This window comes from Eleutherodactylus coqui, chromosome 1 (genome assembly GCF_035609145.1).
Source record: "Eleutherodactylus coqui strain aEleCoq1 chromosome 1, aEleCoq1.hap1, whole genome shotgun sequence".
In the NCBI taxonomy this organism is placed as follows: domain Eukaryota; kingdom Metazoa; phylum Chordata; class Amphibia; order Anura; family Eleutherodactylidae; genus Eleutherodactylus; species Eleutherodactylus coqui.
The window spans coordinates 430,016,578-430,029,437 of NC_089837.1; the positions used below are offsets into that span (position 1 = coordinate 430,016,578).

Below are 12,860 nucleotides of genomic sequence, written 5' to 3' on the forward strand. Positions count from 1 at the left end.
AACAGCCAGAGCTTTGACCCTTTCAGGGCAATCTAGTTTACCATCAAGCATTTCATCTACTACCCGAATAGATTTATGAGGAACATAATTTCTAACGAGGTTGATAGAAGAAGTTCACTTTAATTTCCCACCTCAGGTTCACCCACAAGATAAGCCATATTACAGCCTTATCAATCCCGACATTTCCTCACATGTTCTTCTTACCTTCTTTGTCTTTTCTTATTCGTTATATTCGTTTATGGTCCCTCTTTTGTTTATACTAATTTACTTTATTAGGAGTTGTAGTTATGGAAGAAGTGGAAATTGGTACTTCATTTTATTATTTTTATTTTATTATTTTTACAATAACATTTGGCAATGTAACTCTTGATTTACTTGTTCAACCTTGTTGCCTATGAACTTTAGGCATGAATGCAACGTTGTAAGTCTGGATTGATATGTTTTGATCATCACATCATCAATAAATATTTTGTTAACCAAAATGGTGATCCATAATAGAATAATAGAATGGTAGAGTTGGAAGGGACCGCCAGGGTTATGTGGTTCAACCCCCTGCTCAGTGCAGGATCACTAAATCATCCCAGAGAGATATCTGTCCAGCCTTTGTTTGAACACTTCCATTGAAGGAGAACTCGCCACCTCCCGTGGTAACCTGTTCCACTGATTGATCACCCTCACTGTCAGAAAGTGTTTTCTAATATCTAATTTGTCTCCTCCCTTTCAGTTTCATCCCATTGCTTCTAGTCTTTCCTTGTACAAATGAGAATAGGGCTGATCGCTCTGCACTGTGACAGCCCTTAAGATATTTGTAGACAGCCATTAAGTCTCCTCTCAGCCTTCTTATTTGCAAGCTAAACATTCCCAGATCCTTTAACCGTTCCTCATACGACATGATTTGGAGACGGCTCACCATCTTGGTTACTCTTCTCTGAACTTGTTGCAGTTTGTCTGTGTCTTTCCCTTCTTGGAAATCTATAGGTATCACTATGATAGGTAACTTTTTAACTACAGATGCTGCTTTGTAATAATTGGTGCTGAAGAGACACCGTTTCATCTTCCCATGTGCATATTTCCTAGAGGAGCATTGATGGCCTCGTAAGTCTTCTCATACGTTCTAAGTGCTCTCCCTAAGGAGAAATGATACCCCTCTTGACCCATGTCTATAAACTCCTCATTAGCTAAGCCTGAAACCTACTGCACAATGATTTATAGCTATTACCCCGAAACAGCTGTCTGTGCATGGTTATTTTTTTCCCTCTGAAGAAAATTCTGACATCGGCTCATAGTTCCCCGTCATTGTTACAAGGCTTGTTAAAATGTCTGATATTGACTTTCAGGAATAGTGCCTTCCAACAGGTGGTGCTGTAGAGACATTGTTCCAACCTCCATTTGCATATTGACCTTACAAGTCTCCTTACACCTTTATAGGTGCTCTTCCTAAGGATATGCTTTCCAACCAACTTACAGTGAAAGTATAGCATATGCTCGCAGCCGCTATTGATGTTCTGGTGTATACTATAACCCCCTTTAATGTGTAAAATAAGCTGACACCCCCTCATTCTAACTTGGATTGCCAATCATACCATTCTCCTGAAGGGTCTTCAAATCCTTTACTACGAATACTACTGCCCGTCCCCCTTAACTTCCTTGTGCTCTCCCTATGTATTCCTTGTTGTTCTGGTTTATGATTCATGTTGGAGCTGTCTTTTGTATTGATGAAAAATTAGAATAAAACAATGGAAAAAAATTAATTACAGAAATCTAGTCATTATGATTCAATGTGAAAGATTACAGTATCTAAAAAAAAAAAAAAGGGTCTCAAGAAATGTGTTTCACTTCATCTGCACTATGAAAATAAATGTCCGTGTGTCCATATTAGCATTAGTTTCCTGTGAAGTCAAGGAAAATTCCAACTAAAATTCATTCATCTGGATCAAAAGCTCAGAAACGGGCACTTGATAACACAGCTAACAGCTTAAAAAAAAATAAACCTTTCCCCAAGCAGTCAAACCTGAGGCTAATACATGCATGGATAGCCCCACTGAACTGAAATATTGGGGGCAGACTAGTGATTTTTGTAAATTTTACATTTTTTCATTTTTATTATACTCTATATTATTACATTAGTGGCGAAAAACTGATGAAAGGCAGAGACCAGAAAAGAATAGCATTTTAGGCCTGATGTTTCGTTACAAGCTGGAATTACATAAATACAAAATGTTGATGCTTGGCTGTATACCAAGTTGTTTGAGCTTTTATTTATATGAAGACTACCTCTTGCTTGACCTATTTTGGAGATTCAGGGGCTTTTCAGCCTTTCTGCAAAGGCATTTTTTGGCATTGGAGTCATTTCTCATATTTTCTACATTGTTGGATGCTCATAGTTGTTATCCAAATAAATCAATTGCAAATTACTGTAGCAAAAGGAAGCCTGTTGGAAATGTGAGTGCAGACTTTTACAAATCCCCCAGTGGAGTGGAGGGGGATGCAGCTGCAATGAGACATTGTGGGGGAGGGGGAAGACATCAGCGGGGAGATATCGGATTGGCTCATAGCACAGTCCTTACATCACATCAGGAAGCTCCAACACATCTTGCATAGAGAGAGTACATATGTACAGAAACTTGCAGAGGGGTGAAAACCCCTGAGAACATGCAGGTTGCACACGCGATCTCTGGCAGTACAGCTGCCTAAGGGTAATTGTAGTGACATTTTAAGAAATATAGTCAAAATTATTTTTAAGGCTCTTTGTAATAGTGACAAAAAATCCACTAAAGACAAACACGTGAATTTAAAATATATTGTAAGTACAATAATATTTATTCGAAAACATTTTTTATTTTCAAGTATTTGATATAAAATTTGTTAACAATGCAATTGAATATTTATTCTGATGCATGTCGGAATATATTACATACCAATACAGAAAAAAAAAACAAAAAAAACAGTATTTTGCTCAATATTTACATCAGGAAGATACATTTACAGTATATGCTGTCTTACTCTGGACTGTGGTTTATATTAGAAAAATAATAATTTAGATTCCCTTTCATGAAGAAGGTTCACACTGTTTAATCTCTCCCGGCAATACTAAAACCTGCTGCATTTGATCAGAAACACTAAAATAATAAAAATCTGAAGTAAATATGCCATATTCCTGGCCTGTATATAGTCTACAATTTTGGGCAAATGTTCAACTCTCAAAGGGCTTGGACATGCCAGATAAGAATTGTAGCACTCTAAAATGACACGTGAGGGTTACAGTGTTAAATGGGGCATGTTAACAGTTGCCTTAGCCCATCTCATTGGCCATGTAGGCAGGACATTATGTCCTGGATACAAAGCAAAACTATGGAATTCTGCTTTCTGGTAGGTAGACACATGGCTTGCAAGCAGCTACCCAGTACCAATGATGGTATACCCTGATATATAACAAACTGTATGAAACAAACAAAACAGTGCAGAAGACCTCCTTTAAGGCCTAATACAAGCAGGTGCATCTCAGTAAGGTAGACTTCAAGTATCTTCTCTGAAGGTCAGAGGTAGACAACCTGTAACTCATCTGTTGGTGAATTTTCATGTTCTGTGTGTTGTATATTAGGCAGTTGGGTAAAATATAGTAACATATGAAAAGTTACAGGTTGCTAAAAGGGGGTCGATCACCAGTTTTGCTCATGTAAGACTGCTGCCATCTCTGTGTAGGAGCGAGGGAGCAGTGTACAGACATGCAGTACCTCTATAAATGCTGTTAGAATACGCTAAACCAGGGTCTCCCAAAGTGATCATCAGGGGCTCCGACAGAGGGTCTAGGTACCCACTCTACTCACTGCTGTAGCGGTTATCCCGACAGGCAGTACTGAGGAAAGCAACATACAGGATCCTGGGGTCGGCATAGCAACGCGAATCACATGAGCCAGCTCTGGTCATGTGATCCGCGTTACTATGTCAACCGCAAGTCCTGGACGTTCCCGACACTGCTACAATGGTGAGTAAAGCAAGGACCAATAGCAGATTAAAATAGGAGCGATTGTAGCGGCCGGCCCCGGCCCGAAATTCCAAGGGGGCCAATGGCCGTCCCAATCGCCCCTATTGTAATCCGCACTGCTTAACCTCCAGTGTCCGGAAGAGAAAGGGGTTAGCAGCGCAACAGAGACAGGGAAGGCATCTACATCTGAAGGGCATAGTGACAATGGGGGAACCCTATCACTATTGGGGTGGCAATGGGGGACCCCATTAGTACTGGGACTGCAATGGGGAGGACACTATCACTATTGGGGCCAAAATAGGGGATGCTATTACTACTGTGGCCAATATAGGGAACGCTGTTACTACTGGGGCCACCAATATAAGGAGTCACTATTACTACACGGGGCAGATTTGTTGCAGAATTTTCAGTAGCTGTAAAGTGGATGAGATTTCAAAAATGGCATCCACACGCTGTGGAAAAAATCTGCACAAAACTGTGTGGATATTGACATGGTGCGGGATTTAATTCGGCAGCATGTTAATTTTAAATATAATGCATATCAATAGTGCATTCGGTGCTCCAGCGTTCCTCCCCGTTTTTTTCCTTTTTAAGTGGCCCTGTTCTTTTTATAACGATGGAGGTAAAAATTATATGTTGTGATAAGCCACGCCCCTAAACTTCTCCTGACCACACCCTCTGCCCCGCTTTGGGGCTCCATGAGAAACTTTTGCTTCAAATAGAGCTCCATGGCTGAAAAAGTTTGGGAACCACTGAGCTACACCAATATCAACTTGTATTCTGTGGTGTGTATCGCCGTAAGTGATTTGGAGGTGGACAACTTCAAGAGCTTTCCAACTGCTCACTGAGATTCTCCACAGCTCTGATTGACAGCTGCAGCATTCTCCTCGTTAGACCCTACAGTCGTCAATCAGAGCTGAAAATCAGCTTAATGAGCAGAGTCATAGAGTACTTGAGGAAGAAGCATGGGCTACAGAGCACTTGTAGCAGCGCATACCCCAAAATAAAAGTTCATTTAATCAGTATGGGTGATACTAACAGCATTCACAGAGGTTTATGGGAACAATGCTCCCCGGCCCCTACATAGAGCGGTCTGCAGTTTTACATTTGCAAAACTCCTCTTATACTCGCTTTAAAACTACAATAAATTCTTAGGACAATTTAGTAGAAAAAAATCATTGTGTTATTGTACAAGCCAAGTCCCAAATTGCACCAATTTCAAATAAAAACTCATGAAGGGAGTTTAAAAGCATTTTTGGGCATACAGTCTAATGGTCTACTGTGTATGTCATTTCCAGTAATTGCTTGTCCTTCTAACTCTTCTATGTAACCATTAATACAGAACTACACATTTTCAGAGCTACCTAGATTTAAATGAAACATCCGATGTAATTACCTTTACAGCAAATAGTTCTATCACAACTCTGAAACAAAAGCTGAGGGACTGGTGCACAATGACATCTTCACTCACAAGAGCACATCACAGATGTAACTAAAGTTCAAGTTCATCGGCCTTGTAAGATGTCCATTACCTAAGGAATACTTCATAATCTGCCATGCTACAGCATTTAACTAAATGTCTCTAGAACCATGCGCAGTCAAGTTGTTTTGATCCCCTCAAAGGCACAGAATTTCCACCTCTTTTCCAGTGTTGCTCCTACACCAGTGAATTCTTGTTTAAACATTCGAGGTAACCTCATAAGTAAAGACTCAATTTCATTAGCTGATATCTGCAGAAAAAGAAAAAAAGATAGTATAAAAAAACCCAGAAGGGTTCCGTTCTAAGTGAATCCATTATCTTTGAAGATGTTGTCAGAGGATTAGAGCACAGAGATAAAACCATTCACAAAGAGCAACTCTTGCTCCGGTGGACCCAACCAATCCATGAATTATACCATCAGCCATTCATATAGATTTATTAGTTGATCGCCAGAACAGCTTTGATTTATGAAGGAGTTGTCTTCATATGACAACACTTTGAACCAAATGCTAACCTTGTCTATCTATGAACTTTTCATCAACATGGTTGAGCAGTTCCCTTGAGATCTTAAAATATATAATTTGAGCCCTCTTCAGGTAAGGAACATTATTAGGATCATTAGCCTGCCAAGATCATCAGGCCATGCAAAGTTGCCACTGATCACTCGACAAATGAGCAAAAGATTTCATTGGGTGATTGCATGTTTGATGCAGCACAAATAAATCACTGTTGTCAGCGGTACAACCCCCAGGGTAAATGGGGTGGTTGTTAGCCGTTTAGTCATTGATGACCCTCGGCGTCCCTAAAGGCTCCCTCCCTCCATGCTTTTCTGTTTTGCACTGCTTCTTTCACTTGTGTGATATCCATGCCAGGCCAGTATCAGCTTTGACAGTATCAGCCATCGTGTCCTTTGGCATCCAGGTCTTCTTTTGCCAATGATCTGTCCAAGCATCATAGATTTTTCTAGCAACTTTGCTCGCATTACATGGCCAAAATACGTGAGTGTGGTCATCTTATGATACTCTATGAACAATTGTACTTCCCCATCAGAAAGTCTGAATCGTCCTGTATAAAGGTCCGGGAGACAAGTGCTAATCTTGCGGATCAGTGATCGTCATCTGGAGCAAATTGCATGGAGTAAAAAGACCACTAGTGTATGCTCACATATCGCAGATACTTTGCTGATTTTCAGTAATGGAAAAATCAGCATCAAGCAGATCCAAAAACTTTCAATTCAGGGGATGAAGCCTGCAAAATCCAAATGCAGATTTTGAAAATCTGCAACAAATCTGCTACATGTGAACATTCCTGTGGACTACATATTTAATAGGACTTAATTTAAACAAAAACTAGTAGGTTATAGGAAACCACATCTATGATTTAATAACCTAATATCCTAAGGTTTAGTGTAAATATGACTGGCTATTCACCAGAATACCACGACCGATAATAGTTGTATAAGCCAGTACTGGTCCTGCAAGACACCTAAACAAGTAGCTGGGTGGATGCTAGAAACATTCCATTCTTTGGTATAGAAAACGCCACAATTTGTCGAGTTGTTCATTTATTGGGATGTTTCCACCTCTCCATGTGTGAAGGGATTCTCAAATAGGCAGTTTGTGTGATGTGAGAACGCGGATATCCGTGTTACTGTAACCATAATGTTGTGTTTAATGAGCAGCGCCTACTCTATACTGACTTACTGTGGGTTGATCCTGCTGCAATAAGCTTTTTGTTTAAGCGGTAATTTAGCAATCCTTTCCTGCATTAAGCCTGATCAGAAACTGTTTATTATTACCCTAAAGCTAGAATATGCTGTTTATACCATCAAATGTGTTATGATGGCATTCTCATGTTACTTGAAAACTATTAACATTGTAATTGCATTTGATGAAACCTCCCACAGTGTTAAATTAGTAACACCTAATTCTGAATGTCTATTAACAATCACTAAATAGCTCAACTGTGGAACATCCATGGAAATGTAGGTGACATCTATATGAATGCAAATTAATTTACTCTGGTTGATAAAACGTTATAAAGAATGTAACACAATTTCCTAGTAGCCAGGCATTTACTAATACAGTACAAAGGGAGAATGTCATGTCTAATGCTTCCTGTCAATTTACATCTATGTGGATGCCCAACTGATTTTGAAAGGCTTTTATTGCTGCCATAACAGGTAAAATATACTTTCATTCTGAACATTGTAATATTAATTGTAATAATGCCGTACGAATACCCCAAAAAAATAGAATCACAGGAAAGCAGTTGCTTTCAAAAGACTATTCACATCCTACGGCACTCCAGTAATTAACATGGCAGCAACACTCCTAAACCGGTGATACAACGCTGGACTTTCCCATCTTTTTATCTACACTCCTTGTCAAAAAAAAATCCAGCATGCAGTTCCATCTCAGGCAGATATGCAAATTATTAGAGTTGTGGTGTGATTAGATGAACGGTCTTGTCACTTGAGGCCCTAAAAGTGGTTCCCCGCCTTGGCCTATAAAAAGGCTCTCAGAGGCTCCTTGTGTGTAGGGACCTCTTCATCCACTTGTGTAGAGCCTGTTGACCACTAGACGCCACTACGACGCAATTACATGCAGCACTTTTTCTTCTGTCCAAAAGCCGGGCAGCTGGGTAGAAAGCAGACGGACCGCTGCCAGAGACTGAACTGTTCAACTGTGGGGATTCCCCTTTCCTGCTCTCCGAGTGGAATAGAAAATCGGAATCTCCAACGCAAATGTGAAATCACCCTCACTAAAAGTGGTGTCTGCTGAACTCTGCCAAGCGCCATCCGATTGTGCACGCACACCATAGGGAGAGAGATCCGCTATAGAAATAGAAACATGGTAGATCTCAGCATACATGCTCAACCGGAGATGGAAGAACTACCGGATGTGGTTACCAGTAGTCACAAGGAGGATAAAGGACAGCACCAGGTATACTCCTCACTGTGCAGGAGGCAGTAGAGTTTTACCTCCAAAACATCCAACACATAAAGAAGGGTCACGGCATCACGAAGTGGAGATTCGGGTCCTCTTTTAGGCCGCTTTTATTAAATGTGGTTAATTACAATAAAGCGCCTTTTTGACGTTTTGGCAAAAAAGTTGTCTTTTTCAAAGGCAGAGAAGACAATTTTGTTAAAAGAACAAGCTACCATAAAACACAGCAGGTACTTAAATTGACATTACACTCATGAAATAAATTACATGGACTGTAGAATTAAAAAAGAAAATAAGATTTACCCTCGAGTCCAGTTGTTGAAGGTAAGACCACAGATATTCTATATTTGCTCCAAACGGATGGACATTTAAAAATGTTGAAATGATACCTAAAAGTCAACAGAACGTATAGATTAGTATACGGTAATGATGTACAACCCTGCAGGAAAAGCTGGCCCGCTGTTAGTGAATGTTTACATAGACCATAGCAACCTAGGGCTTTTCAGCTGTTACAAAACACTACATGTCCCCAGCTGGATTGGCACATTGGTATTTGGAGCCTAGCAAGAGCAGCTGGTGAGCCGCAGGCCGCCAATTTTTGTTTTGTTGTATAATATTTCCAAATTTGAATATAACCTTGGAACATTATGTGCAGTTGGCGTCACACCAGATAATGGGTTAAATATAAAGATATTTCACAGGAATGACCAAAACGGCTTCAACTAAACGCCATAATTCACAGCAGTGAAACATTCGGCAGCCAGGTAACCGCGATAAAACAATGTAGAATGGTGTTTTTCCAATTCAGACTGTGAGAAGCTTATTAACCATCCATTTTATGCTTGATTTGCCAATACAAAATTGCAGCTACTGGAATAAGGCAATTATCATCTTTCTTTAGTATAGATGTTCCCCCGAGAAAATATTTTATATAGATGTGTCACGAAACACATTGACTTGAAGTTTCCCAATAATTACACTGTTCATAGTCATAAAAACTATTTAAATCCCATTACAGCTAAATGCTCCTGTGCAGAAGGTGCAGTCCTCCATCATGTAGTTACTTATATTCCACTGAAATAAACTATTAGATGGATTCCCAGGATGTAAGACAAACTCTAAGTAGCTTCATAATCTAATAGAAGATTGGGTGTGCATGCAGCTGTGCCAAAGTAATAGTATTTGCAACCAGCATGCAAGCGGCCGTAATAAACATCACAGCCAATGAGATGGGTACAAATGAGAGGGAAAGTGGAGCAACACTTATAAACATGGCTGCATCTAACCAAAATGTTGCTTAATCTTAGGAAAGGTCACCTTTGTGGGTCTGTTCCCCAAGGCCGCAGCCAATTAGCTAATTAATGGAACTCTGCTGTTGCAGTGAGGGTCACAGCATCTTTGTTCATAACGGCACAGTGAGTGGTCCAAGTTGGCTGTGCCTAATAGTGTAGCTCAGACCCATTCACTTCATTCTTCTGATCAAAAGGGGTAATCAAAAGGGGTAACCAAAAGCTGATGGACTAGCCTCAGGATGGGCCATGAATACTTTAGGAGCTATTACCATTGTTGCATAATTAATGGATAAACACATATTGCTTACTTGACTTTCTAAGACACCGGCCTTATGCCATAGCTGTACTTTTGGCCCCATTTTAGTACCCGTGTTTTATGGGGTTTGGTTTAATAGAAACACATGGACTTGGTTGTGGAAGCAAGTCTTGTGGCAGTACTATAGGTAATAAATTGTGGCTGTATTATGGTCACATGTAAGTGTGTAGACTGCCACCTCCAGTTATGAAAGTCCATACCTACAATCTGAATAAAGCTTCTCCTACATTTTTAAATATACCCATTTCTATGATTGGATGGAATCCATTACCCAAGACAACAGATCTCTTAAGCTTTCATGGGTTTGTTTGTGGCCAATGAATGGTGAGGAGCTTAGAGAGTACTTGGGTTCTTGTCACAGTATGGTCTTACCTATGAGCAAGGCTTCTTTTTCGGATTTGAGGGCCTGTCTTTGTTTTTCGGAGTCCTTTTCTTTATCGTGGTTGAACACCGCTACGTTGACGGTACCGTTTTCCTACAAGTACAAAAGAGTTATACCTCTTGAGCATTTCTCCAAACTTTACTATGGCATTTTCTTGATGATGTACAAGAAATTGGTTGATTGTTCATTTTTGCTCCTCTTCTCCAAATAAAAGACGAGCCGAAACAAACTTTATTAGCTGAAGTTTATAAATCTTTCCGAGATGATGTAAATGATGTCTGGCTTGAGCAGCCACCTTTCATGGTGCGGTGAATTGGCAGTGAATGTTTTGCTACTTTAATTAAACTGAAATAGCGGCCTCATAAACATAAGGGAGATTTATGCTTGAAGAAAATGAAAGGAAATGTAATTGAAATATAAAAAATGAATTTCTGTATTGGAAATGCTTTTACTCATTAAATTAATAATAGAACATCGCATCCATTGTGCAAATGCAAATTGTATGCAAATAAGACATTTATTAGGGCATACATGAAACAAAAGTCTTACAACATAAGTAGAAAAACAATGGTGATATAATATGCACTGTCTTATAGTGGTTGCTGTCTGTGGGAATTGGGGAGATTTTCCTTGTCCTATAGTATGTAGTAGTGCATGGCAGCAATGTCATTGGTTGTAACAGACAAGAAAGCATTTTTTATACTGTGTTAGCACAGTTTTTTGTAATGCTGGGGTCCTGGATTTAAAGGGGTATTTGGCTTTTCATGGCCAATATAGGAAAACCCTACACCCTGTTCCGGATCAGCTGTTGAAAGAGCTGAATGCTATTTCTGTAGCTCTCATTGAAGTGATTGGTTGCTACAGTTTAGTAAACTGCCCTATGAGGTTTTCGTAGCTCTTATTCTCCTTAATGAGAGCTACAGAACAAGTGCTGCGCTGGTAACCATGGCAGTGATTTCTCATCTCGGCTATGAAAAGCCAATGGGAATACCCCTTTATATCTGACCAAGAGAAACAAATACATGCAGTCATTGAAAAGGCACTCTTTAGGGGGTAAATATTTGTTTTCGGCATGTGCAGGCTCAGACTGGCCCAAAGTGGAACAGGTAAATTCCTTGGTGGGCTCTGAGCAAGGGTGGGTCCCCAGCCCCCTACACTAGCTGTGCACAGGATCTGCACATAGTGAGTAAATGGGTCTACCAATTCCTGCCCACTGTATTCTCCATGTACTGCAGTGGAAACAGGGCCATAAGCAAATGTAACCATCTTTCTATTGAAGTATATGGAGAATGCAACGTTGAGAAATTTGTGAACGGGCCCCCAGAATGGTTTTTACTGGTGGGCGCTGGGCTCCCCATTCCAACACTGGCCATGTGATGGACAAACAGGCGCACAATTCCTTCCAGTACAGTTATTAACGTTCTGTCCTGTAATGAGCCAAGCACTTTTATCTAAACAATGAAAGTTTCCATTGAATGACTGCAGGCAGAAATCTTGAGAAAACATGAAGAATAGATTTAGAACGCATATAGCAAAAGTGTGTAACTACTTATTACAAAATGAATAAGATTTATTTGCTGAAAATGTAATATCCCTTCAATCTGTTGGTAGGAAATGGACAGGGAGAATAAAATGATCAACTGGGGTGAATAGCTTAGAAGAGTAATTTAAAGACTGTTTAGGTCTCTGTAACCCAAAATATGGCACAGTGCAATGCAGAGATTCGGCTGTGTCTATAAATTTGGCTTTATAGCTGAATAATAATAACTGGGATTAACAGCAGTAAAAGTTAGTGGGGAATATAACAAATTATGCAGGATAAAATATGCACTTCTCGCTGTCACTTATTAAAATGAATGTACAATTCTCTATAATTTAATTGTATAGGCTGATGCTACAGTTAAATAAATAAATAATAGATTGTGTGCCAGGAGCCGGAGAGATCTGGATGCCAAAAAATAAGCGGCTATTCGGATCATAGGAAGCTTTTCAGATCTGCAGCAGGCTACTAAGACATCAGGCAAGAACATCAGTGTCTTACCATTGGGCACCTTTGTGTACAGCAACCACCACTAGTGGGGAGTGTAAGAGATTACTGAACATAGTGTTATTGTTAAAAGGGTTTTTTTGGGAATGAAATGACAAAATCTGCAAATGCTGAAATCTATGAGCTGCCTCTACAGAGGTGGAATCTGTAGCTTGTCCTGCCGCACTGGACCCTCTTCTTTGTCTCCAAGCTGTTGCCGATCTGCCGCTGTGTTTACCTGCATCACGTCCACAATAATCACAGAAGCAGATGCTTGCCTGCCATCTCCAGCTCTACCCACCCTCCTTGAACGTTACTAGCGCCGGTCTCACTCATTAGCTTACACATAACTTCCTGGATCATGTACCATAGTCCTGGCATCATGGCTCCCATCACTAAATGGTGATGCCAGTAGTGCAGACACATGATCT

At 40.1% G+C, this 12,860-nt stretch overlaps 1 protein-coding gene across 7 annotated transcripts in view; it reads right to left on the bottom strand.

Moving 5' to 3' along the window:
* Window positions 1-2,786: 2,786 nt before the first annotated feature.
* Window positions 2,787-12,860, bottom strand: part of ENOX1 (ecto-NOX disulfide-thiol exchanger 1) — a 550,861-nt gene continuing 540,787 nt past the window's right edge. For all 7 annotated transcript variants that reach the window (XM_066581809.1, XM_066581791.1, XM_066581817.1 and 4 more), the window contains 3 exons: window positions 10,394-10,496; window positions 8,717-8,802; window positions 2,787-5,715 (listed from right to left, as the gene is read on the bottom strand). In XM_066581809.1, coding sequence (XP_066437906.1) covers window positions 5,584-5,715; window positions 8,717-8,802; window positions 10,394-10,496 — 321 coding nt within the window. In that variant the 3' untranslated portion in view covers window positions 2,787-5,583. The remainder of the gene's footprint in view (window positions 5,716-8,716; window positions 8,803-10,393; window positions 10,497-12,860) is intronic.